The following is a 26,724-nucleotide window of genomic DNA, read 5'->3' as shown; positions in this document are numbered from 1 at the left end:
CAGCAAAACAAGGGCGGAGCATTCGCTTAGTCTCCTGCTTTCGTTATTTGCCAACGGAAAACTGACCTGTGGAAAACTGACCTGTCTCCCCCCCCCCACTCCCCATCCTTGTTTGCAGGTGAAAACATCTTCCTCATTTTAGATGGCCCTGTGGACGCCATCTGGATTGAGAACTTGAACTCTGTGTTGGATGATAACAAGACCCTCACCCTGGCTAACGGGGACCGCATCCCCATGGCCCCTAACTGCAAGCTGCTGTTTGAGGTACACAACATTGAGAACGCCTCTCCCGCGACGGTGTCGAGGATGGGCATGGTGTACATCAGCAGCTCGGCTCTCAGCTGGAGGCCAATATTACAGGTGGGAGCGGCAAGTGGGAGGGGCTCTACACATCGCCAGCGTGCACCCGTGCGTATGCCTGTGTATGTATGTGCGGGGGTACATTTGGAGACCCCAGGACAACCTTGGTGTTTTTCCCTCAAGCTGTTGACACCTTTTTTTTTTTTTTTATTTTGGAGACAGTGTCTCTCAATGGCCTGGAATCTGTCAAGGAGGCTAGGCTGGCTAGCCAGTGAGTCCCAAAGATCTGGCTTCCCTCACCTCCCCAACGCTGGTGTCATAAGCATGTATTATCACACCCAGCTAGCTTTCCTTCTTTCCTTCCTTCCTTCCTTCCTTCTTCCCTCCTTCCTTCTTCCCTCCTTCCTTCTTCCCTCCTTCCTTCCTTCCTTCCTTCCTTCCTTCCTTCCTTCCTTCCTTCCTTCCTTCCTTCCAGGAATTGAACTCATGTCAAGCGAGCATGCACTTTATCGATAAGAGTTGCCTTCCCAGCCCTCCTGCACTTTCTTAATAAACACAGACACTGTTCTTTGACCTCAGGCGTGGCTGAAGAGGCGCACCCAGCAGGAAGCCATCGTGTTCCTGGGTCTGTACGACAAGGCCTTCGAGGAGACGTACACGTACATGAAACTAAACCTCAACCCCAAAATGCAGCTCTTGGAGTGCAATTACATCATGCAAGTAAGGCTCATAGTGTTTTGTGCCTCCACTGCTGAAGGACACGTGACGCCTTTAGACCTAGTCACCACTTGTCATGTGCGTCTAGAATAGGAGGAGGCTCCTAGCGTCTAGGAAATCTTTTTATGATGTGAGAGCGAGGACTCTGAGGTCTGAATTCCCAGGGGAGGAGGCATGGATGGATTAGGACTTGAGTGTTGTCACTCTGGAGCCAGAAGCGACCTTAAGACACACCTAGAGGGGGAGGTAGATCGGGGAAGTGAGACTCAGCGGCAGGAGCTGAGGTGGAAGATGCCACTGCAGGTTCCCAGCTCAGCATCATCTCTGTAGCTCACACGGCCTGCCTGAAGCCTTAGCTGCCCTCTGACACTGCTCACCAGGCAGTGTCTTGAGATATTGCTCACCTCTCTTCTCTCTTCTCTTTCCTTTCTGCTTTTGGCTTTCTTCTTTCAAAAATTCAAACCTGAGCAGTTTTTTTTTCTTAATTATTTATTTTTATTTCACGTGCATTCGTGTTTTGCCTGCATGTATGTCTGTGTGAGGGCCTTGGATACCTTGAAACTGGAGTCAGAGGCAGTTGCGAGCTGCCCTGTGGGTGCTGAGAATCGAACTCGGCTCCTCTGGAAGATCAGCCAGTGTTCTTAACCTCTGACTCATCTCTCCAGCCCTAAACCTGAACATTTTTTTTTTAATTGAAAAGAAAAAAAAAGATGTTATTTAAAATCTCTTCCAGTCTCTCAATCTCCTGGAAGGTCTGATTCCCTCTAAGGAAGAAGGCGGCATCTCGTCCATCGATCATCTGCACAAGCTGTTCGTGTTTGGCCTGATGTGGAGTTTGGGAGCTCTTTTAGAGCTGGAGAGCAGAGAAAAACTGGAAGTCTTCTTACGAGGTCACGGAAGCAAGTTAGACCTGCCAGAGATACCCAAGGGCACCAACCAGACCATGTACGAGTTCTTCGTCACTGACTACGGTAAGCACAGCGAATTATGGTTCAGGCAACATGACTTTAAAATACACATTTCAAAGGGTTGAGAACTAAGCCAGGGACTATATCAACAAACGCCGCTGTCAAAATACGTCAGAGATAGGCCTTGGCATGGTGGCTGTGCTAGGAGCTGGCAGCAGCCTTCCTGAGTAAAAATCTGCTGAGAGAAGCAATTGCTGGCACACCGCCTGCTTCCCAATGCTTAGGGAGCAACGAGTGAGGGGTCCCCCAGTCTCTGTGTTGCTGATGTCAGAATGAGCCAAGGGAACCCGGCAGGCCGGGTACTGCTGCTGTGTAGCACAATTCCTCCAGGCCCAGCTCACCTTTCCTTTAGACAAACACCTTTCAACTTGATGCTTTTGTCCAGAACCAGGCTCCAATTCCTCAAAGCCCCCGAGAGAACAAAACCACAACCCACCATGCGCCCCCCCCCCCCAATATTTACCTCTGAAGTAATTTGAAGTACATCTCCTGGAACCTCCACAGGCCTCAGGGAGTGGAAATGGGCGGGGGTGGGGGGGGCGTGGGAGAGCTATGGGGGGTGGAGCTAGCAACCAGAGGGCTGGGTCTCAGTCTCCAGGAAAAAGGTTTCTTGGTTCTCTTCCCAAAGCTGCTGCCGGGCAGCTGCGCCCACCTGATGCCGCAGAGGGCTGACGGAGCTTCTGAGTTTCCTCGGCACCTTCGAGGTGTTGGGGGAGCCTTGCCAGTGGGAAGGGGTACGTGGCTGTGTTTGGAAAGGCCTTCTCAAAAGGCCTGAGGTGGAGGAATTGTGTCACTGTTAGAAGGTCAGAAGACAACGTTGGCAGTTGGTTTCTTTCCTCTCTCTCTATGGTTCTGGGGACTGAACGCAAACTGTCAGGCTTGGTGGCAAGCTCCTTTGGCTGCCGAGGCATCTTATGGGCCCTTTCTGGTCTTACCCACTCTAAATGATTTTGTGTTGATGAAATTTACATGCCTGAGCATCTGTGCCCAGGAAGTGGACCAAAGCATTACATACTTTGTGCTCATAAAGGACTCTCAGTTTGTTATCAGCTCATCCTTCAGTTAGTGTGTGTGTGTGTGTGTGTGTGTGTGTGTGTGTGTATGTGTGTGTCTCTGTGTATGTATGTATATATGTTTTGTATGTATATGTATGTTTTTATGTGCCTCTCTATGTTTATAGTGTATATATATATATATGAATATATGTGTGCATGTGTTCGTGTGTGTGTGTGTGTGTGTGTGTGAGAGAGAGAGAGAGAGAGAGAGAGAGAGAGAGAGAGAGAGAGAGAGAGAGAGAGAGAGAAAGAGAGTTCTTGTTACCACTGGACATCAGTACTTTTGGAGACGCTCCATTCTTAGATGGAGAAGTCCCTGCTTCCAGGCCAGATGAGTTAAAATCAGCAAGTTGGACTCAGTATACGGAACAGTGTGTAGACACTGGACAAAGACAGAGGAGAAGCACGCCATGAGAAGAGGAGGCTTCCGGCGGGCAGGCACTTAGGGAACCTCCCTCAGACCCGCCAGTCTCAGCGGGACAGGAAGGGGTTGATTTATAGGGTGCAGCACCGCAGCAGAGGGACCCGTGCAGGGACGACAAGTCCACAGACAGTGAAACCGCAATAGTCGATGCGCTGAACGAGGGCCAGGAGGTAGACAGGTGGCTGGAGGTGCAGGGTCCCTGCCTTACCTAGCTGACGGCTGGGGGACGGCCTACTCTCAAACAAGCAGGGTTCACCTTCTTTCCAAGACCAGAGAGACACTGACAGCCACGCGGTAGCCGGGGAAAGGCTCAGAGCCGGGAGTCTTTGCAGCACTGTCCCATCTACAGCTCAAAAGAACAAAGGTTTCAGCGAATCCCTGAGTAAACAGAAGAAAGAGCAATGATTAAAACAGCAATCAATCAAAAAGGATGAAACCAAAAGACAATTCTTTGTAAAGATCAAGAGATGAGATATGATAAAACCTGTTGGTAGCGGCATCAGAGGTTAAAAGTACAGAAAGATACAAGTTACCATTGGTGACGTGGGAGGTAACCTCAGTGGGTAATGCAAACCTCAGCTTACCATGCAAGTGAGGGGACCCCAGCTTCATCCCCAGAACGGATGTAGAAAAGATGGTGTGGCGTGTGGACGTGTTACCCAACACAGGGAAGACGAGGCAGGAGGATCTCTGGTGCTCGCTGGCCATCAGGCTAGCCTTATTAGTGAGCCCCAGGCCAACGAGATACTCAAAACAAAACTTAATAGATAAGTAAAACCATCCATGGTTGAATGACACTTGAGGAAAAGTCACACCTGATGTTATTCTCTGACCTCCACGTGCACATGTACGCGCGCGCGCGCACACACACACACATGTGCATGCGCATATACAAATGTTAATGGGAGAAATAGATGAGAGAATTAGTGACCGCTGGCAAGACTGAGTGGGAACACTAGCTAAGCAGACGCGTCAGTGTTTTAGGGAAGCCCTTTACGTTTCTACGTGGCCTAAGCTCTCGCTCCTGTCGCTTAACATAACCGTCAAAGGGCCCGTTTTGATCGAGATGACATTCTGCCTGCCACGCAGGTGACTGGGAACACTGGAACAAGAGGCTTCAGCCATACTTCTACCCGACGGACAGCATCCCGGAGTACTCATCCATCTTGGTTCCAAACGTTGACAACATCAGAACCAACTTCCTGATAGACACCATCGCAAAACAGCATAAAGTAAGTGTGTAAGAAACACATGCCACGGATAGAAAAACGCAAATCCCAGCCCAGGGTCCCCGAGGGGCTATCACTGGAGAGACACACTTCTGGCTCTCTTTCCGACCCCTACAGACATGCAAATGGGCAACCAACCGTATTGTCTTCCTGCCCTCAATATTGCTGTGTGCATTTTTCATTTAAATCTAATTTCACTGGGAGTGATATGGAGGTGTGATTACAGAAAACAGTTACAAAATAAATAAATAAATAAGTGTAGTATCAGCTCATGGAATGGTGAGTAATAACCAGTGGAGCCGTAAGGTATTTAGTATGAGGCACGGTGTGGCACCACAGTTCTTCCGCAATTGCAGGCTGTTTTGCTCACGGGAGAGCAGGGGACTGCGAAGACGGTGATGGTGAAGGCATATCTGAAGAAATATGACCCTGAACTACAGCTGTCCAAGAGTCTGAACTTTTCCTCTGCTACAGAGCCAATGATGTTTCAGGTAGAGCCCGCCATTTGCCGTGGCGATCAGCACACGGGAAGTTTAACGTGGTGCTGCCAATAAAACGAGTCTGCTCTTTGTGTGTTTGAAACACGTGTTTGGGGCTGCAGGTGGTGGCATCAGCTCAGTTTGCTTTCGTAAAAAAGTTTATTTATTTATTTTTACGTGTGTGTGTGTGTGTGTGTGTGTGTGTGTGTGTGTGTGCGCGCGCGCATGGGCTCGCATACACTCATGCATGTATGAGTTTATGTGTACCATTATGTATGCAGGAGCCTGAGGAAGCCAGAAAGAGATGCCAGACCTCCTAGAACTGGCATTTGTGAGCTGCCATGTGATTGGTATGAAACAGATGTGGGTTTTTGGCCAGAGCAGTAGGCTCTCTTACTTACCGAGGCATCTCTCCAGACCTACGTTTGCTCTCTGGTGACTGAGTGAGAAGCTGGATCCACGCAGTGTGCTTTGGCTTAGTGCTGAAACTGAGGCCGGGCTTTGGAGCTTATCAGCTTTGATATTCTGATGGATGACATTTCCACCGCTTTGTGTGTGTGTGTGTGTGTGTGTGTGTGTGTGTGTGTGTGTGTGTTTTAAATTCAAGTGATGCATATTTAATAATTATGCTCAAACTTTCTGGTTGTTATTAGCAAATTATATTGTATTCTGAGAACACAACTTAGTTCTAAGGATCGAAATCCCGTGCATGTGACCAACCATTTCCTTTTCGCTAGCGAACAATCGAAAGCTACGTGGATAAGAGAATGGGGAGCACCTATGGCCCCCCGGGGGGCAGGAAGATGACCGTGTTTATCGATGATATTAACATGCCCGTGATCAATGAATGGGGAGATCAGGTATGCCTGAGGGGCCTTGCGTAGCTGCTACAGGGCTACAGCTGACACAGCTGGTACAACCTCCTGGGTTACAGGAGATGGTGCGTCACCCAAGGTGGGTGCAGGGAGTTGAAATGGGGTCCTCTGAAAGAGGCACACGCTGCTGCTAAGCCTTCCTTCCAACCCAGGGGTTTCAGCTATAAGCAACCGCCTGGCACCTTAAGTCTATGGCCCTTTTGCCTTCTCCCTTTGGAAACCCATGGATGGTCCATGGTTTGGTAGGGCTCTTCATGGCTACTTGGCATCCTGATCCCATGCCCCTTCTGGCTTCCGTGCTTCCGCCTTGCCCCAGGGCTACCCAATAGCCAAGCAATCCTTCTAAACAGGCCGATGAAACAGCACGTCCCACCCACTCACTCATTTGTCCATTCAACTACAGACTATGGTCCCAGTTGTCAAGTCAAGTCATTCCGCCATTAGAGGACCTTACCAATGTAGCCCGTATCTGGCATGTCCCGGTGATACCACATAGCCTCATGAGGCTGTGAGGGGAGGCCTAGCCTGGTCTGGCCCTTTGTCCCTGTCCCTGCTCTTTATGTCCCCTCCCTCTAGGACCCACCAGGAGCTCAGTGGCCACACTGAGAGCAATCCTTGGGTAGCTTATGATTTCCTGCAGGGCCAAGAAGAGGATTTGAGCAGTTGTTCTCAAAGATGGAGGCGTGTCTAGCACCAGCCTGCCTTTACTGCCTGCAAGCTGAGTGGCTCCTGGATTCTAGACTCATCTGCTCATGTAGGGGCTTCTCGTTAGACTTAAAATATCCCACCCTTGTTTGGCCACAAGGCTTCTGTAACTCAGGAAGCAGCTGCCCCGCCGTTACTCATCCTTTCAGGAATCGTGTTGCTCTCTCTGTGGAGGCACCCCTCCTGGGAGCCTTTGTATTTCATTCCCCTGCTTTATTTTCCCTAAAACATTTATAGTACCCTATTTTATTCGCATATAAGCACACACTTGTGCATTTTTGTCTCCCACAAGAATGCATGCTTCAGGAAGATGACTCCCTGTGTGCATAAAAGAGAGCGGGCCACACAATGGTTGAATACCAGTCGGATGAAAGACGGTTCTGCTGGGGGAGCTCACGTGCTGTCCCCTTGGAGATAACCAGAAAGGAATTTGAATGCACAGAGTTGGAGCGCAGGAGGGAGGCTAAAGCCAGAGTAACAGTTTTGAGATTCCTTGGGGTGTGGAGTTTTGGCGGTGTCGCTGGAATCACAGGAAGGGAAGGCGGCTGCCCTGGGAGGGGAATGAAATGTGAGCGTGGGTGGGTAAAGCAAGGGTGCAGAGTGGTCCAGAGGTCATCAGAGGCGCCTGGGAAGAAGTGTGCCTCATAAACCAAGGCAAGATGGTTTTTCTCTAAGGAGGAGGACATATTAACAGGGTTAGCAGCTGCAGGCAGGCGTCTGTAACCCCCAAACCGAGACATTGAGTAGTTCATAGTGTTGAGGGTTCTGGGCTGCGACCGTTCCACCTTCTGATCTAAGTGAGTGTGGGAGGCATCTGGAGTCAACCCTGTAACTTTTTGTTTGTTTTTTGAGACGGCTTTCTAATTATAGTTTTTGCTATCCTGAAACTCACTCTGTAAGCTAGGCTAGCCTTGAACCCGGAGATCCGTCTGCCTCTGCCTCCCAAGTGCTGGGATTAAAGGCGTGCGCCACCACTTGCCTGGTTAAAACTTGTAACTGTTGAGTGCTGTTGGCAGCGCACCAAGTATTTTAACAACCATCTGCCTACCTGAAACTGGAAGTTTGTTTTATCAGTAGAGTAGAGGGCACACTGGACTCACACTGGCCACTGGTATCATTTCATCCAAGCTGCCTCGGAGGTGATGGCAGAAGTCGTTCGCACATCGCCGTGGGAGGAGGCGAGTGCCTTCATCTCTACTAGTTTTTAGGAGTCCTTGAGGGCTAGTGACATGGCTAAAAGATGTTACCGTCTGATGTTTCAGATAACTAATGAGATCGTGCGGCAGATGATGGAAATGGAGGGCATGTACAGCTTGGACAAGCCTGGGGACTTCACGACCATCGTCGACGTGCAGCTCATAGCAGCCATGATCCACCCCGGTGGGGGCCGCAACGACATCCCGCAGCGCCTGAAAAGGCAGTTCACCGTGTTCAATTGCACGCTGCCTTCAAATGCTTCCATAGACAAAATTTTTGGTAGGAGCGCTCTAGATCTAGATGCTAAATTTTTTTAATTGCATCACATGACGGACATAAGCCATGGGGAGATTTGCTTAAGAGCTAAAGTGCCTGTCTGAAACGAACAGCTAAACACCAACACTAAGATGAGCCACACTTACAGCCTGTTCTAGGACTCAAAAGACACGTAGAAAGAACTTTGTAAGATGGTGGCATAAAAAGTGAGCAGGGACTTAGGAAGTGGCTCAGTTGGTAAAGTGTTGGCCATGTGAGTCAGAGGACCTGAGTTCAATCCCTCAGACCCCACATTAAAAAAAAAAAAAAAAAAGCCTGTCATGATGACATCCCCCCTCCCCCAGTCCCCGTGCTGGGAGGTAGAGGCAGGACAGCCATCCTAGCCAAGTTGGCAAGCTCCAGGCCAGTGAGAAACTCTGTCTTAGAAAAGCTGAGGAATAGCAGCTGAGGTTGTCCTCTGGCCTGGACACACACAGACACACACGCACTCACACACACACTCATATACGCACCCACATGTAAGTGCACCTGCACATAAACATGTGCACACATATGTACCCACATATAAGTACACCTGCATGCACACCTGTACACACCCACATATAATTACACCTGCACACACACATACATATCCACTTAGAAGTACACCTGCACACACACATACACACACATACACACCTATATATAAGTATACCTGCACACACATACACACATGTAAGTACACCTGTACCCTCCCACATGCACACATATAAGTACACCTGTACCCTCCCACATGCACACATATAAGTACACCTACACACACCTACACACACACACACACATGTACACACATGCACGAGCTAAGGAAAGCTTTGCGTTTTGTTCTCACACAGATAATCAGGGAAGTCGGGGCTGATGAGTACCAGCACCTCTACACACTCTGCTGGTTACCAACCGTAACTAGCACTTTGAACTGTTGATAAAACTAGGATCATTGACATCAAATTTGGCATCCGTAGCATGTACTGTGAAAGATTATGAAACATGCAGTCGACTGGAATGATTTCTTCATGTGGTACAAAAGAAAATGCATGTAGATTGAAGACCCAGCCATGGAAGGCTGTCAAGATGGTTAAATACAAGTCAATACATAACTCACCGCCTCTGACTTAACGGTGCTGATCTGTGTTAGGCCGTCAGTCTTGTAAGGATGAATTCGTTAGAATAAACGCGTAACTCGTGGCCTTTTCTCAACACTAAGCGTGTGCCATCCACCTTATTTTCTCCCCAGGAGTTATTGGCTGCGGGTACTTTGATCCCTGTCGAAAGTTCAAGCCTGAAATATGTGAGATGATTGGGAATTTAGTGTCGGTGGGCCGAGTGCTGTGGCAGTGGACGAAGGTAACTGCAGTTCACTAGAAGGACAGGCTCGGGCTCGAGAGACAGTAGCTAAGAGTACTTGTACTGGCAGAGGGTCACAGTTCTGTTCCCAGCACCCACGAGGTGACCCGCAGCTGTCTGTCACTTCCACACAGAAGATCTAACGCCCTCTTCAGGCCTCTGCAGCCACTGCACATACACAGTGCACGGATGTACACGAAGGCAGAAACACTCATACACATAAAAATAGATGAGTCTAAAAAAAAAAAAACCTGACAAACTCCATAGGGTACATTTTCAATATAGAAAGAGCTTGTTCTCTGAACGGGTACTGAAGCGAGCATCTGCTGAGTTGGTTGTCTGGGGAGTTAGCTTCCGGTCATCTGACTTGGATCAGAGCAATCAGTGGACGATAGTCTTGTGGGTGAGGAGATAGCTTAATCGGGAAAGTGCATGTTGTGTGAGCCTGGGGACCTGAGTTGGATCCCAAACACCCATGTAAAAGGACAAACAAGGTGACACCTACCTGCAATCCTAGCTCTGGGAGGCAGACACAGTAGGACCATAGGAGCTCGCTGCCCATTTAGTCCTGCCAAATCATTAGTCTCCAAGTACAATGGGGGATGTTGTGTCAGAATATAAGGTGGAAAGTGATAGAGGGAAACACACTTGCTTTCAACCCCTGGCTTCCACACACATGTGTAACACGCACCTGCACACACAGCAACAGCTACACATGCATAAACCACATACAGTAGAATAGCTGTACCTGAGTCTACATGTGTCGGTCTTGACTGCATGATCGCCAGTTCATGTTCAGATTTTCGTGTCTACATAGCTTTGTATATGGCTGTATATTTGTGTAGCCGTCCATTCACTTAACCGTTATTAGGCATGACTTTGCCCACAGTTCGTGTGGTTCTTGGGAATTTGTGGAAAAGGGACTTGTTTGGAGACGACTGTTGGTGTTAGGACAGTCTGTTGGGGGTTAGAGTCTGTCTCTTGTACACTGTTCTGGAATCCATCCTATTTAAGGATTCTTGACTTTAAAATTTTTATGTTGCTCATTTATGTGGTCTTTTTTTTTTAACTGTTAGTGCTGTGACAAAAATATGAACTTGGTTTTGATTTAATTCACTCACTGGGACTTATGTAAAATAGGATTGGTGGTGGGAGATGGAGAGACAGTTAAGATTACTGGCGGCTCTGGCAGAGCACCCACATGCTGGGTCACAGCCTTCCGTAACGCCAGTCCTCGGAGGGGGAGGGGACGGCCTGAGCCCTTTTCTGGTCTCACCGTGCAACTGCACACCTGCGGTGCCCAGACATAACGTGCACGCAAAACCCAGGAAACGTAGAAGTGAAGGGAAAACATTAAAGCTAGGATGTGTGAGGCGGGACAGCCAAGAACACACCTGCGAGTGAAGTAGCAAATGCTCACCCTGTCCCTCATCTGCAGGTGAAGATGCTACCGACGCCTTCCAAATTTCACTACATCTTCAACCTCCGCGACCTTTCCAGGATCTGGCAAGGGATGCTGACTGTAAAAGCCGAGGAGTGTGACTCGATCCCCGTTCTCATGTCCCTCTTCAAGCACGAGTGTAACAGAGTGATCGCAGACAGGTGTGCATGCGAAAAGCTTATGTGCCCAGACTAGCTCTCGTCTTACCCGCTTAGAGCCAGAGTAGGGATTCTTGTCTGAAAGAGTGTGTGTGTGTGTCTGTGTGTGTGTGTGTGTGTCTGTGTGTCTGTGTGTCACGCGCATGTGCTGTGGAGGCCAGAAGCCAACGCCGGGCATCTTCTTCAGTTTTTCTCCACTTTATCTTTTGAGGCACGGTCTCTCACTGAATCCTCTAGACAGACCTTCCAGAGGGCTCCGAAGGTCCTCCAGCCTCTGCCTCCCCTTCCTAGAGCCATCTCCTTGGCCCTTGAGCCTATTTTCCACGAGGTTTGGAAGGTACTAATGGCACTTGCCACTTGCCGGTCAATTTGAGGCAGTTCTCTGGCAGTCCGCCCCACACTGCGGCAGCAGCTTATCTTAATGGGCCACCACCCCTTCAGAGAGCTGATGCAATTCCGTGGGGAATCTCAGCTGGGTGTGTTTTCTAAAAACTGTCGTCTTTTCGTGGACGAGACCTCTTCTTGCCCCATTCAGCCGTCTCTCTGAGATCCAGTTCCCTCTTCTGTGACAGGTACATGATGCCACCAGGCTCATGAGGTTGTAAAGCAGGGACTGCAACATTCTAGCACACAGGTGGGAACTCTGTGGATGCTAGCAGCCCGTCTTCTGTCTTCCCTCTGTGACACTGTTAAGTCTGGCACAGTGAAGGTCACGTGACCATGCCTCACTTGCCCTGCAAGTCGTAGGGACCTGTCAGCTTCACCTAAGCAATGGGGCCATGTCCTGGGGTGAGGAAGGGTCAGGGTTGGGTAGAGAGGTTGCTTTTTTTTTTTTTTCTGCTATCTTTCTCAGTGCCCATTCCTTTCAGGTTTATAACTCCTGACGACGAGCAGTGGTTCAACGCGCAGCTCATCCGGGCAGTGGAAGAGAATATCAACCCTGACGTCGCGTCAAGCATTTTCCCCGAACCATACTTTGTGGATTTTCTCCGTGACATGCCTGAGCCCACTGGTGACGAGCCTGAAGACACTCTGTTTGAAGTGCCCAAAATCTACGAATTGGTACTTATTTGCACCTCTTAGAGGTTTTCAGGGAGAAAATAAAACTTTTTTTTTTTTTTTTTCACAGCATGGATGGAGATGGGACTCGTGAAGTTCTGTGTCAGATAAGGAGCCATTGACAGCTGATGGCTAGTGGGAGAGAGAGAGAGGGTCACTTTTCTTCAGGGCCCTGAGGGGCTGGCCACGCACGCGCTAGGAAACAGCCCGGCCCCGTGCACGCACAGGCAGCATTGGAATGCACTCAGTGGGTATTCAATTGGGAGAGATAGAGATGGAGAGACAGACAGACATAGATAAATAAGAATAAACACTGTGTTTTATTTTATATTCGCTATATAGAATTCAAATTTCAGGGTTCCCAGAGAAAGTTTTACTGAAGCATAGTCATGCACACTTGTCTGTATCTTGTCTGTGGCTGCCTTGCAAGAGCCGAGTGGAGTGATTGCAATAGAAATGGTAAGGATCACAAAGCCTAGAGCACCGGATAATTTAGCCATTATAGAAGTTTGGCCAGCCCTTGCCAACAGTCCCATGATAGAAAATGTAACTTGGAAAGTGTTTTGTCCAACATCCACAGTCCCTGGATGAACTATTGGGGAACTGGTGTGATAAAACCTCAGTGAGTTAAATAGAGTCATGCCATTTTCCTACATTAATAGATAGATTTGGGGCTGGAGAGATGCCCCCCAGTTAAAAGCACTGACTGCTCATGCAGAGGACCTGGATTCTCTGTGCTGTCTTGGCGCCCTCTTCTGGCTTCTGAGGGCGTCTGCATACATAGGGTGCACAAAATCTAATCCAGGAACACGCATACGCGTACGTAAAAAGTTAGTGGGGGGAAAAGGGTAGAGTTAATGAAATGAAAACAGGATTTCAAATGAGTTTTGGGGGAAGGGGGGGGAGAGACCACGTGTCAACATAGTTTAAAAGCGCAGGCAGAGGAAAAGAACAATTTGAAAGCCACAGTAGGCAAGGCTTTGCTCCAGAGCGACAAACTTACGGATCTAGTCATATAAAAAAAGCATAAAATTCGCGTGCACTTTCCAAAAGCTAAAATATGAAAACACAGACTGAGAGCAAAGGGAAAAAAAATATTTGCGACATCCAGAAGTTTACATCTTAAATGTCCCTTTTCTCTCCTGTAGGTGCCGACCTTCGAAATCCTGTGTGAAAAGCTCCAGTTTTATCAGAAGCAGTTTAATGAGATCATCAGAGGGACGTCCCTTGACCTGGTGTTTTTTAAAGATGCCATGACTCACCTAATTAAGGTTGGGTTGACTGTTTCCTGGTGTATGTGAACGCTGTCCAAAACGTAGTTTTCTTAGGTGGACTTACCCAGAGAGTGTCCGTCCCACCGGGTAGCACGGAGAAGGGTGGCCATAGGTTGAGTCAGCTCCCTGTTTCTGAAGATGGTGGATTATTAAGAACCCCACTTGAGTCATCTCCCCTTCCCCCACCCCACTGCACAGCAGCATGTGCTATCCAAAGGCAGATGGATTTTGCATCCGGAGCTCCTGGCGTTCTGATTCTGAGTGTTCTCCATCCTCAGAGGAAGCTGAAACGGCCTTTGGAGAAATGCTCTTTCTTGGAATTATGCTTAAGCACTGTGTGTGCAGGGGTGTGAGCCCATGCCTGCAATGAGGCCAGAGAAGGGACGCCGGCTGCCCTGCGCTATCACCCTCCACCTAATTTCTTTCAGACAGGGTCTCTCACTGAAACTTGATCTCTGGCAGCCAACCATCTCTGGTGCTCCTCCTGTCTCTGCCCCTCATAGTGCCAGGGGTGGGTGATCATTACACAGGTTCCGGGCTTTGAACTCAGGTTCCCATGGCTGCACATCAAGGACTCTCTTTTTTAAAAAATGAGTTTTTCAAGACAGGGTTTCTCTGTGTAGTCTTGGCTGTCTTGGAATTTGCTCTGTAGACCAGGCTGGCCTCGAACTCAGAGAGATCTGCCTGCCTCTGCCTCCCCAGTGCTGTGATTAAAGGCGGGTGCCACCACCACTGCTGCCAGGCACACAGCAAGGTCTCCCCTGTTGTGGCAATCTTGTCACCCAGGGAAGAGAAGGCGATGTTTTATCAAGTGTCAGCTTTTGTCCTTGGAGAGCAGATTGTGGACAAACTGATGGGGACGGGGAAGGACAGGTGCACAGGACAGATAAAGAAGAGTGATTTAGAGATAGCATGGCATGGTCCAGGATGAAAAGCTACAGAGCAGGCTAGTCACTTATGCTGTTGGATGATGGAAGAGGAACTCTTCCCCCTCCCCCCGTCCCCGCAGTGATGACGTCATGCAGGGGTACAGCCTCAAAGTTGGGGGAGTTCTCAAGGCTTCCACACAGTGCATCCATCACATTCGTTACTAAACTCCCACCATGACAATGACTTGTGGGGCAGGGCTTGAGACCCTCATCGAGGTACCAAAAAACCCTCAGTGATGAGTATGTTTCAAAGTGTGATGTAATCTGGGGCTGGAGAGTTGGCACAGAGGCTAAGAGCACTGCCTGCTCTTGCAAAGGTCCTGAGTTCAATTCCCAGCAACCTGACGGTGGCTCACAGCCACTTCTCCTGGTTTGCAGGCACACATGCAGGCAAAACACTGTATACTTAGTAAATAAATAACTTTTAAAAACGTGAAATAATCTATGCAAAATCAAAGTGCGGTTACTGATCTACCATCTTTTTTTTTTTTTTTTTTTTTTTTAAGTTACTTCTAGGGACTGGAGAGAGATAGCGCAGGGATTGTGGTCACTGGTTGCTTTTCCAGAGGACAGGGGTTTGATTCCCAGCACTACACAGTATCTCACAACCATCAGTAACTCCAGTTCCAGGGGATCTGTCGCCCTCTTCTGGCCTCCATGAATGCTGCATACATGTGGTACACAAACACCCAGATCAAATATGTACACACATACAAAATAAATAAAATCTTTAAAAGTAGCTACTTTCAGTGATAATAATGGATTCAGTGATCCATTTTGAGCAGCAGTTCTCAACCTGTGGGTCACGACCCCTTTGGGGGTCAAATGAGCCTTTCGGAGGGGTTGAGTATCAGATACCCCACATGTCAGATACTTACATTATGATTCATAACAGTAACAAAATTACAGATATGAAGTAGTAATTGAATAATTTTGTGGTGATGGGTGGGGTGCTGTCACCACGACTTGAGGAACTGTATTAAAGGGTCGCAGCGTTTGGAGAACCGCTGGTCTAGAGTCTTCCTCGTTGGTGACATCAGCATAAAGGACAGCCTTTTTGCAATGTTTTCAAGTGGCCTGAGTAAGCTCTGAGCCCCCATTTGCCTGTTATCCTTACTGCGGAAATGAGTCACGGAAAAGCCACACCAGGCCGAAGGCTAGCTGCCCAGGCTTTTTCTAAGAGTGCCTGTTCCCTTCGCCCTCGCTCAGCACGCAGTCTCGACACTGTGTGGGACGGACGAGGCAGCGTTCCTTGCGGATAGGTGTCTGCGTGCTTTGCTGTAACAGACCGCATGGATAATACACAGTCTACTTGAACCCGCTGTTACGTTTTGTGTATCCTCATCACCCACTGAGTATACATGAAATGAAACGAGGGCTGGAGAGAGAAGGCAGCGGCTACGAGCACTTGGCTGCTCTTCCAGAGGACTGGGGTTTGGTTCCTATGACCCATGCTGGGCAGCTCACAACTGCCTATAACTCTAGCTCCAGAGGGTCTCATATCCTCTTCTGGATGATGCTTTGGGTGCCTATCTCACACACACACACACACACACACACACACACACACACACACACACACACAAATAAATCTTAATTAGAAATAGGTAATGACAAGCGCATGAGCACACAGAAAGAGTTAAGAAACAAGAAAGCAAAACAAATTTGCTCTTTTTTATGATGCAAATATAGGCGGGCAAAGAAAGAAATGACGTGGCTGGTAAGGCAGCCCAGTCCTTACCAGCGCTTATTGCTTTTGCAGAGGACCCGAGTGTGGCTCCCACCACCCATGTTGGGTAGCTCAGAACCGTCTGGAAATCCAGTTCCTGAGGATCAGTCACCCTCTCCTGACCCCTGAGGGTGCCCCCTAAAACATGTGACACACACACACACACACACACATACATAAATTGAGAAAACAAAACCAAACAAACAAAAAAAGAATTTGAGTTAAATAAAACAATGGGGCACATTGAAACAACAACAACAAAAGCCCAAGACGGGGCATTATAAGGAAAGCATCTACTGCAGTCTGGGAACATGTGGTCAGACTTTGGACCCCTTAGTGCAAGGGTACGTGAACACCTGCATCCGTCTTTCTGATAAACACCCTTATTTCACAAATAGATCTCTCGGATAGTTCGAACCTCCTGTGGGAACGCGTTGCTGGTGGGTGTCGGCGGCTCAGGCAAGCAGAGCCTTTCAAGGTTGGCGTCTTTCATTGCTGGGTACCAAATATTTCAGATCACACTAACCAGGTGAGGCGGGACAAAGCCCGTTTTGACACGTTTATTCCAGCTAAATGTTCATGTTTAAAAAAACACGGCATGTTGCTGTGTTGATTTCCCTCAATTTCTTTTCTCGAATTTTATTGTTTATTTTGTGTGCATGTGCGTATGTATGTGGGCACGCCAAAGCACTCAGGGGTCTGTTTTCTTCTCCTGGCTTTTCTCCTGGTCCCGAGGGATTGAATTCAGGTCATCAGGCTTGATAGTGGCTTCCCTTACGCCTGGAGCCATCTTTCCGGCCTCCCGCTTCTAAGCACATTTTTACATAAGTATTATTTATAGAAGAAGAGATATACCCAGACTGTGGCTGAGGAGTACACCCACAGGCACAGACCTGCGTGATGACAATGCCGGTCGACGTACCAATGAGGATGGGGGAAATTTCATAAGACCCTATCCATAGATGATGAAGAGCTGCAGGCAGCCAATGGATGCTAAAAAGGGAGACTTAGTTTCACGAGGGATGGACATCCTGATGGGTTATAGGGGTCAGCCTGAAACACAGTTATATATGGTCATGTGTGTGTGGGGCAGGTAGAAGGGCAAAGGAAAGAATAATAAATATAGTCCAAGAGGTAAAAATAGAGAGAGCATGAAGGGCGGGCATGGGAGGAGAGGGGGAGAAAGGTAGAAATGATGTGAGTACCATACCCGTGTATGAAATTCTCAATAAATAATTAAATAGCATAAGACATGTTATGTGTTAATAGTAATTAGCTAAAAATTGGAAACTTTAAAAGCTAGGAGGTAAAGATACACTTCTGGCTTTTCTTGAGCTAACTGGAAAAACTGCTCTCATGGAATCTACCTTCCTGCGGCTGGTGCTAGGCAATGGCTGTCTCCTTAAATGGGATGAGCGCTCCTTCCGTCAAGGAGAGACCCCAGCCCCAGGCGTGGCCTCCCTTGTTGATATTAAGCCATGTTCCTATCTGAATCGTGACCCCAGTAGGTGGCTGTGCCTCTTGCACTAAGGCACCCTCTTCGTGTGACGTGTCTTCACTATCCTTGTCATCAGTTTCCTCACTGGGCACGACACTTCAGAAAAGGTCTGTTTCATTTTTATGTATCGCACCCACCGCCTGTGGTACTTATTTCTAAGGGGAGACAGGGTGGGTAGAAAAAGCCCAGAAGCTTCCATTTCCATAACCGGCCACCCTCGCATTACAGCATCGCCATTACTTATTCCAAATTGCATAGTCTATCTGTAGGCTCTCGCCAAATCAAGCCGCTTGGTGAGCTGTGCACACGGCTGCGATATGTAACCTGCCACTAGTTTTATTCATAATTTATTGTCACTTCCCCACCCCTGCAAATCAAACTCACCGAGATTTCAGATTAGTCTTAGATGCTGGATGTGTACTTAACTTGGACCCTATCTGTTGAGTAGGATGCCTGGGTAGGGGAGAATGTTTATTTTCCTTTTCCGCTATTTGTGGTTCGCTTCCATTAAACTCTCCACTTCTCTGTTCTTGAAGTGCGTGATGTATTTGTTTTGAATGGCACATTTAGTTAGTTAGTTTTTTTTTTTTTTTTTTTTTTTTTTTTTTTATCTCTACTCCCCGTGTTTTCTGGCAGACGCCATTACTCAGTATGTGTTGGAGCCGGTGCAGATGTTCATTCTAATTATCATACTTTATTTCTGTGTCTTGAGATAAACTAGGACTATATATGCTAACTTCTTACTTTTAAGTTTATGTGTATGTGTGTGCCTGCTTGTCTATATGCGCATTACATGTGTGCGGTGCCCACGGAGGCCGGAAGAGGGCATCAGGTGCCCTGGAACTGGACTTACAGGCAGTTGTGAGGCACCCAGTGTGGGAGCTGGGGACCTCTCTTGGGTCCTCTGCTAGAGCAGTGGGCACTCTTAACTGCTGAGCCATATCTCCAACTCCACTAGATGATTTGGAAAAAACAAAAACAAAAACAAGAAACCAACCAACCATCTACTGCTTCCCTTGCAGGTCTTACAATGTGAGCAATCTAATAGATGACCTAAAGAATTTATACAAAGTGGCCGGAGCTGAAGGCAAAGGCATCACCTTCATCTTTACGGACAACGAGATTAAAGACGAGGCATTCCTGGAGTACCTTAATAACTTGCTGTCCTCAGGGGAGGTGAGCCTCAGAGAGGCACAGTTCACAGTGTCAAAGGGTGTAGTGTGCATGCGTGTGTGTGTGTGTGTGTGTGTGTTGGCACACGTGTGTGTGTGTTTGTTTGCCCACCACCCAGGTGAATGTGTGTGCGTGGATATATGTGCACATGTGTGAATTTGCATGTGAAGGTTCCAGGACAACCATGGCTGTTATTCCTCTCAGACACTGAGATGCTTTGGTTTGTTTATTTGGGGTGAGAGATTTTCTCCTATGCCTGGGACCCTGGCTGGCCAGGGATCTCCAGAGCTGGAATTGTGAACACGTGCCACTGTGCATGGATTTTTTTACTCAGATGCTGGGATCAAACTCTGGGCCCCAATACTTGGATTATGTCACACCGTATTTTTGGGTTTTTTTGTTTTGTTTTTCTGGAAACACTAGTTCTGGAGACTGAAATTTAAATCCTCATGTTTGCCACGCATGTTACCAACCGAGCCGTCCCCCAGGCCCTAAATCTAAATTTTATTTGTGGAGAAAGGACAGGAACTTTACAAAAGCGAGACTATTTTGCATGCATTCTTGACTTGAGAAATGAGATTTAAGCACACGCGATGTAGTAGGTTACTTCATTTTATTTCTGTATTTGTGTGAAATGAACGCTGTCTTCCTCCATATTATTTTGTATGCTTTATTCCGTCTTAAGCGGTTCCTAGCCTATCTTTTTTTTTAATCTTAAGTTTGCTCCTATGCCTTATTTTATTGTTCCGGCTGCTTCCCGGTTGAGAGTGTAGAATGGCTGAATGAATTTATTTGCTGGAAGTGGGCGGGCTCTTACATTGCTGCTTCCCATGGCTGTCCACCTGTGGCACTTGGTTAGGAGGTCACCAGCACTCAGCATGGAGTTGCACTAATGGTTGAGATTTATGCTAAGGATGCCCAACTGGGCCATAAAGTAAGAGACATCCTAGTTATGGAGACAGTTTGAACAGTAAAAACTGCTTGCTTGAGGTTGATACCCAGAACCCATGTTTTTGTTGTTTGCTTTGTTTGTTTGTTTTTTGGTCTGGCAAACCTGGCAAGTGGGTGAGGAGCAACCAAAAGAATATGCATGATGCTGTGTCCTTGGGATCCCATTGCTGCTTTCTTTGTGATTTCTACGTCAAGGTGGATGGTGTCTGAAGAATGACACTGAGATTGTCCTGTGGCCTCCACATGTGCATGCACACACATTAGCACACATGATGTGCACTCGCCACACGTGAATACTCACAGACACACACATACACACACACACACACACACACACACACACGCACACACACACACGCACGCACGCATGCACATTCATACACCACACATAGCCTTGAGGACCCATCATCCAGGTGTCCTGTGCTTTCACTGAGGGGCCGTATACAGCAAGCCTCCCCTTCAGGAAGGGGTGCTGACATGGGTGTACCATGATGTTTACACCATGTTTCTCCTCAGGGAAGCTGTCAGGAGGTCTCTTAGAACTGCTTACAACTGTCAAAGTTCTGGATGCCCCAGAAGAGAAACAGGCCCTCAGCCGTGTATTGGCAGTGCTTGACTTGATAGTTGAAGCTCAGGGAAGCCATCTTATCCATTAGCAATGGAAGAGATATCCCCAAAACCATGTTCCCAGCTCCCAAACCACTCTCTTCTCAGAGTCAGGCCTGCCGCTGCCGCTCAGGGTCGGACTCTGGCTAGGACACTGGTGATCGCTGATGCTTGTTGGGACCAGGCCTGAGTCAAATGCAGAGTTCACTACATACTTGAAAAGCATTGATTGATTGGGCACCATTCTTAGGGTGACAGCCTTTAACGGTGTGCACGTGTTGGGGGTGGGGTGGGGGCGGTGAACTGCTCTTGATCACCGTGCTCAATAAAAGAGTCGTGCTTTTGATGATGTCTGGCAAACTTGACGTGTGGCTGAGGAGGAGCAGAAAGAGGTGGTGGTGGTTGTGTCTGTATGTATGTGGGGGGGGGAAGAGAGGAGAGGAGAGAGGAGAGAGGAGAGAGAGAGAGGGGAGAGGGAGGGAGGGAGGGAGGGAGGGAGGGAGGGAGGGAGGGAAGGGAGGAGATATGGAGGGTCCCTAACCAGACTTACAGCAGTGATTCAGCAATGGGAAATTACGTAAAACACACACCACTCTCTCCCTTTCTCGTATGTTCCTCAAAGATTTCCAACTTATTTGCCCGCGATGAGATGGATGAGATCACCCAGAGCCTGATCTCCGTCATGAAGAGGGAGCTGCCTCGCCACCCCCCTACCTTTGACAACCTCTATGAATACTTCATCACCAGATCCAGGAAGAATCTACACGTTGTCCTCTGCTTTTCCCCGGTGAGTCTTGGTTCACGGTGCGGGCAGAGTCATGCGCCCCCTAACACCGTGCTCCCTGGACCTGAATCACATCACCTGTGCGGCTGTCTGAGGCTACATGAATTATCGACGGTTACTGCATTGCTCACCAGTTCACAAATCGCCAAGAGACAAACGTTATTTGGATCTTGAAGGTGATCCAGTCTCACCCATCTGTATCTCCAGTATGACCACAGCACTGAGAATGTTCTGGATGGCTTTTCCAACTTTGAGTATCTCTAGCTCACGGCGCTGGCCAACGTAGCCGCCATCTGCCCCGGCATGGCTCCTTAAATTTGAATTAGTTAAAAATTATGTAAAAAATAAAAATACAGTGCCTGGGTCTTGCTAGCCCCATTTGCAGCATTCACCGCCCTTGTGTAAGCCAGTGGCTACCATGCTGGGAGGCACTGCCTGAAAGGTCCTCATGGAATGTTCTACTGTGTAGCCCTGCCCTGCTCAAGAGGGCCTCATTGCCCTGAAGGATGGAGAGACAGCCTGATGGTCAGAACCCTCCTCCATAATAGCTGAGCTCTCTCTCTCTCTCTCTCTCTCTCTCTCTCTCTCTCTCTCTCTCTCTCTCTCTCTCTCTGCTCCTGCCTTGTAAAATGAGCCCCTTTCCTCTCCCACATACAGAGCTCCTCAGATGCTTGGAGAAAAATCTTTGTAGCTGTCCAAGTTCTTCCTTAGAGGGACCACCTGTCCCTTGAGCTGCCCGTGTTACTGGACCTGTTAGGGTCAGAGGCTAAGAGCCAGGAAGCTCCAAGAGGCCAGCCTTGGCCACCGGCACTGTGCTGGCCTAAAAAAGAGACAAATTAATAGTGAGAAACAGAAAAGGAAAATTTGTTCAGTGTGCTCTCATTGGGAGGAAGAACCAAGGCGTCCAATAACATGCCCCTCAGCTGCCCCAAGTCCGCCCTCCAGGTCCTGTCCAGAGGGATGAGTTTAGATAGAAGCCAAGAGCTATGCGTAGCTGCGCAGCCATGTCAAGGTTTGGTCCTGCCCATCGTCAGTGTCTGGACTCCAGCCTCCTGCTAGGTGGTCTGACAGCTTTTCAGGGTTGTATGAGCTCTCTTCCTTGAGGCAAGCTCCTCCTCTAACCGGCTCAAGGCTTCGGCCTTTTCCTTCACTGAGCGTGACGTTCAAGGGGTCTTATAAATTCTTGGAGTCCATTGATTCAATAGACAGCCGGGACGGCGGGGGGTGGGGTGGGGTGGTGGAGTGGGGTGGGTGGTTAGAAAATGTTCTTTCCGCCCAGGACTGTCACATTTGGACTCATCTCAGTGTCCAGACCTCCCTCGTCCCTGCCCTCTCGCCAAGGGTTGTTGTTGTCAGTCTGCCACTTTCCTCTTAGAAGGGTGCTCCCAATATGGCAGCCACTCCCCAGGGCAGGGAAGAGATGGACGGAAGCTCCCTCACTCAGCTAAACACTGACTCTGCCACCGCTGAAGCCAAGAAAGGAGTTTTCCTTTTCTAAAGCTTGTAGCCTCTCCCTGCTGGCCCAGGGTGTGGCTACATCCCTCTCTCCAGCCCGACCTCACTCTCACCCTTCTGGCCTTGCTCTCCGCAGGTTGGTGAGAAGTTCCGGGCTCGGTCCCTGAAGTTCCCCGGCTTGATTTCAGGCTGCACCATGGACTGGTTCAGCCGCTGGCCCAAGGAGGCTCTGATCGCCGTGGCCTCCTACTTCCTTTCAGATTATAACATCGTTTGCTCTGGGGAGATTAAGAGGCAGGTTGTAGAAACCATGGGGCTCTTTCACGACATGGTTTCCGAGAGCTGCGAGAATTACTTCCAAAGGTTCGTTCGATTGATCGCCTAAGCTCGGTAGCTGTGAGGATTGTTTCCAAGGGGGAGTGAGGTTGTTTAGATCGGTGGCTGTTGGAACTGGCTCTCCAAAGAGGAATTGCACATAATGACCTGTGAGGGACTCTCAGCATAGACTGGTCATGCGGGGCTGGCCACATCACATTTTTCTTGCATTGATTTTCTAGTGATCAAGTAATGAAAAGAGGCCAGATAAATGAGATTTAAAAATTAACTGGGGGCCATACTTTTAAATACCTCTGTACCCTCCAGGACTCCAAGTAGCAGATGCTTAATGAATCACTGTGCCATTTGCTTAATTTTGTTTTGAAAATGACCTAAATAATTCCTTATAAACGGTTTAAAATGAGCTTCCTATCCCAATGCATTATTTATCCTGATTAAAGAAGGGCGCTGATTTTTAAGTTTCTTTTATTGCCTCATGTTGAGGGAACATTTAGATTTGGCATTAGCAAAGCCGAGTCTTATCAAAGCTTCTTGGCAATTAATTATGAAACAGGACTTTAATTGGGTGCAGGAGAACCAGTCAGTGGAAACAGCCGTGCTTGCTTGCTCTGAGCAAGCTGGCCACAGCGGTTAAAATGCCCCCCCCACATACACATACCGCCCCCCCCACATACCCTCCCCACCAAAAACCAACCAACCAACCAACCAAACAAACAAAAACTATGGTTTCCTTGCCTTGCACTGCATGGGAGCTGGTGAGTGAGACTGGCAGGTAGAAAGCACTGCATCAGGGGCTGCTGGGGCCTCCAGGATAGTGAGCTCCCTGCTTAGGGGGAGTGGACAGGCTTGGTGAGGGAAGGAACCTTCCTGAAAAGCTGTGCCTGTTGTTTTCCTGGGCAGAGTCTGGGTGATAGCACCGGTCCATGCCTTGGAGTGCTTGCTGAAGCCGCAACCTCTTTTTGCCAGGACCACACCCAGACCACCCCTCTTAACTTATTCTAGGTGTTTCTCGGACTCTCAGTAGAGTTTGTGAGTGTGAATCCTCACAACTAGGCAGATGTTATTTCTTCTGCCTCTGTCATTTGGCAAAGTCAATTTCCTTTTACTTTCACACGGTCACAAAATGTATTTTCTGGGTTTTTTCTTTTTGAAATTTCACCACGTCTTCCAAGGTTTTCTCCATTCTCTTAAATTGAAGAGTGATTTTTTTTTTTTTTAACAAAATGGCTTTACAAAGTGAATGTTTCCAAAAAATGCTGTAGTGATGGTTACCTCTAGGCCAGCATTCCAAACAAACAAACAAACAAACAAACAAACAAAAAAAGCCAAACAATCAAAAGACACTCTGGAAATGTTGAAAACCCCCAGAACTCCAAAAGTGAGTCATTAAGTCAAGAAAGCACGGCTACAGCACATGAGGACTGTAGAGTCTAGACTCAGAGCTTAGTTTATTTTATGTAAAATTACCCCCTTTGTTTATGTCTGTGGTTACTACGATGGCTGCCTGAACGTGAAGCCCCACGGCCAGTTGAACCCTGAGTCCAGTGTGTGGCTGTTTGAACTTCAGGGCCAATTCAGTAAGACAGGGGAGCAGCACATAACATCTAAGTGGAAATAAGTCACAGCACACATTGCCACCAGCCCCGCTGTCCCTCCTCTCGGTCACACAGAGCGTGCTCATTTATGTATGCTGGTTTGTATGATCGTCACAAAATCCTGATGGAGCTATGTGATGTCCTTTGCTCAGCTTCCCATATGTGGAAACACCGGGGCCAGAGTAGGGCAAGAGTCAGGCCAACGACCCCTTGAGGGCAAAGCAACAGACAGCCATGTCCTCTGTTTTCCCATGGTCCTCTGGGATGCCAGTTACCGCCGATAGCTTTCACAGTGTAGGGGGTACTTCACAGAGGGACGCCAGAGTGACCCCGGGGCCTGTTTTCATATCCCATTTTCAGATACCGCCGAAGAGCCCACGTGACTCCCAAGTCATATCTCTCATTTATAAATGGTTATAAAAACATCTACACTGAAAAGGTGAAATATATCAATGAACAAGCGGAGCGGATGAATATAGGTGAGAGGAATGACCAGTGTCGTCTTTTTCTATGGTCTGTTTGATGGCAGTCACAACATTTTATTGAATGGTTGTCATTGTGTTTGGAAATCAAGCACTCTTTGGAGTTTTAGAGTTTAAAATTTATGTATATGTGTGTGTGACTGTGTGTGAGTATGTGACTGTGTGTGAGTATGTGATTGTGTGTGAGTATGTGACTGTGTGTGAGTATGTGACTGTGTGTGAGTATGTGATTGTGTGTATGTGACTGTGTGTATGTGACTGTATGTGATTATGTGACTGTGTGTGAGTATGTGACTGTGTGTATGTGACTGTGTGTGAGTATGTGACTGTGTGTGAGTATGTGACTGTGTGTGAGTATGTGACTGTGTGTGAGTATGTGACTGTGTGTGAGTATGTGACTGTGTGTGAGTATATGACTGTGTGTATGTGACTGTGTGTGAGTATGTGACTGTGTGTATGTGACTGTGTGTGAGTATGTGACTGTGTGTATGTGACTGTGTGTGTGTATGTGACTGTGTGTATGTGACTGTGTGTATGTGACTGTGTGTGAGTATGTGACTGTGTGTATGTGACTGTGTGTGTGTATGTGACTGTGTGTATGTGACTGTGTGTATGTGACTGTGTGTGAGTATGTGACTGTGTGTATGTGACTGTGTGTGAGTATGTGACTGTGTGTGAGTATGTGACTGTGTGTATGTGACTGTGTGTGAGTATGTGACTGTGTATGTGACTGTATGTATGTGACTGTGTGTGAATATGTGACTGTATGTGAGTATGTGACTGTGAGTATGTGACTGTGTGTGAGTCTGTGACTTTGTGTGTATATGACTTATGTATGTGACTGTATGTGTGACTGTGTATGTGACTTACTGTGTGTGAGTCTATGACTGTGTATATGACTGTGTGTGAGTGTGACTGTGAGTGACTGTGTATGTGTGTGGGGTATGTGTACGTGACTGTGTGTGAGTATGTGACTGTGTGTGAGTATGTGACTGACTGTGTGTGAGTATGTGACTGACTGTGTGTGAGTATGTGACTGACTGTGTGTGAGTATGTGACTGACTGTGTGTAAGTATGTGACTGACTGTGTGTGTGTATGTGATGACTGTGTGGGAGCATGTGACTGTGTGTATGTGAGTGCAGGTGCATATGGAGGTCAGAAGAGGGCATTGACTCTCTTGGAGCTGGAGTTACAGGAAGTTGTGAGCTGCTGGGAATGAACTAGGTACTCTTCAAGAACAGGCTTTTAACCTATGAGCTATCTTTTCAGCCCCTAAATACTTATATATTTTTTGTACTTGTTTAGTACTCATTTTGAGCCATTGTCTCCTGTAGTCTACACTGGCTTCCAATTCAATATATATCCCAGGATGACTTGAACACTTGGGTGTTTGTTCAATCCAAATATTAATTTGATTATTAAAAGTGGGTCATGTTACCCAATGCTCTTTGACTTGTCTTTTTTTTTTTTTTAACCCTAGACAGTTGTGCACAGAGGTCCCCTTTCCCTCTCTAGAATGATGGCTAATGGCTCTTTCAACCTTGGGTGCACCGTGTCAGGCTTGCACCACACAGTCCCCAAGCACCGCTCGCTCACCAGGAAAAGCCTTCTCATGGGAAAAGGCAAATTGAATAAAAGTGGGGCTTGG

General features: G+C 47.9%; 1 protein-coding gene across 1 annotated transcript in view; it reads left to right on the top strand.

The window, feature by feature from the left end:
* Dnah8 (dynein axonemal heavy chain 8) overlaps nucleotides 1-26,724 on the top strand; it is a 228,670-nt gene that overhangs the window by 104,225 nt on the left and 97,721 nt on the right. Inside the window, exons 50-65 of the mRNA XM_051153391.1 lie at nucleotides 119-360; nucleotides 880-1,020; nucleotides 1,751-1,988; nucleotides 4,554-4,696; nucleotides 5,050-5,184; nucleotides 5,910-6,032; nucleotides 8,015-8,228; nucleotides 9,496-9,605; nucleotides 11,044-11,207; nucleotides 12,074-12,266; nucleotides 13,412-13,534; nucleotides 16,594-16,724; nucleotides 18,716-18,869; nucleotides 21,046-21,210; nucleotides 22,799-23,025; nucleotides 24,954-25,072. Coding sequence (XP_051009348.1) covers nucleotides 119-360; nucleotides 880-1,020; nucleotides 1,751-1,988; nucleotides 4,554-4,696; nucleotides 5,050-5,184; nucleotides 5,910-6,032; nucleotides 8,015-8,228; nucleotides 9,496-9,605; nucleotides 11,044-11,207; nucleotides 12,074-12,266; nucleotides 13,412-13,534; nucleotides 16,594-16,724; nucleotides 18,716-18,869; nucleotides 21,046-21,210; nucleotides 22,799-23,025; nucleotides 24,954-25,072 — 2,622 coding nt within the window. The remainder of the gene's footprint in view (nucleotides 1-118; nucleotides 361-879; nucleotides 1,021-1,750; nucleotides 1,989-4,553; nucleotides 4,697-5,049; nucleotides 5,185-5,909; nucleotides 6,033-8,014; nucleotides 8,229-9,495; nucleotides 9,606-11,043; nucleotides 11,208-12,073; nucleotides 12,267-13,411; nucleotides 13,535-16,593; nucleotides 16,725-18,715; nucleotides 18,870-21,045; nucleotides 21,211-22,798; nucleotides 23,026-24,953; nucleotides 25,073-26,724) is intronic.

This window comes from Acomys russatus, chromosome 11, assembly GCF_903995435.1.
Source record: "Acomys russatus chromosome 11, mAcoRus1.1, whole genome shotgun sequence".
Taxonomy (NCBI): domain Eukaryota; kingdom Metazoa; phylum Chordata; class Mammalia; order Rodentia; family Muridae; genus Acomys; species Acomys russatus.
Note: the sequence above shows the minus strand (reverse complement) of the source record. Positions and strands in the feature narration are given on the sequence as shown.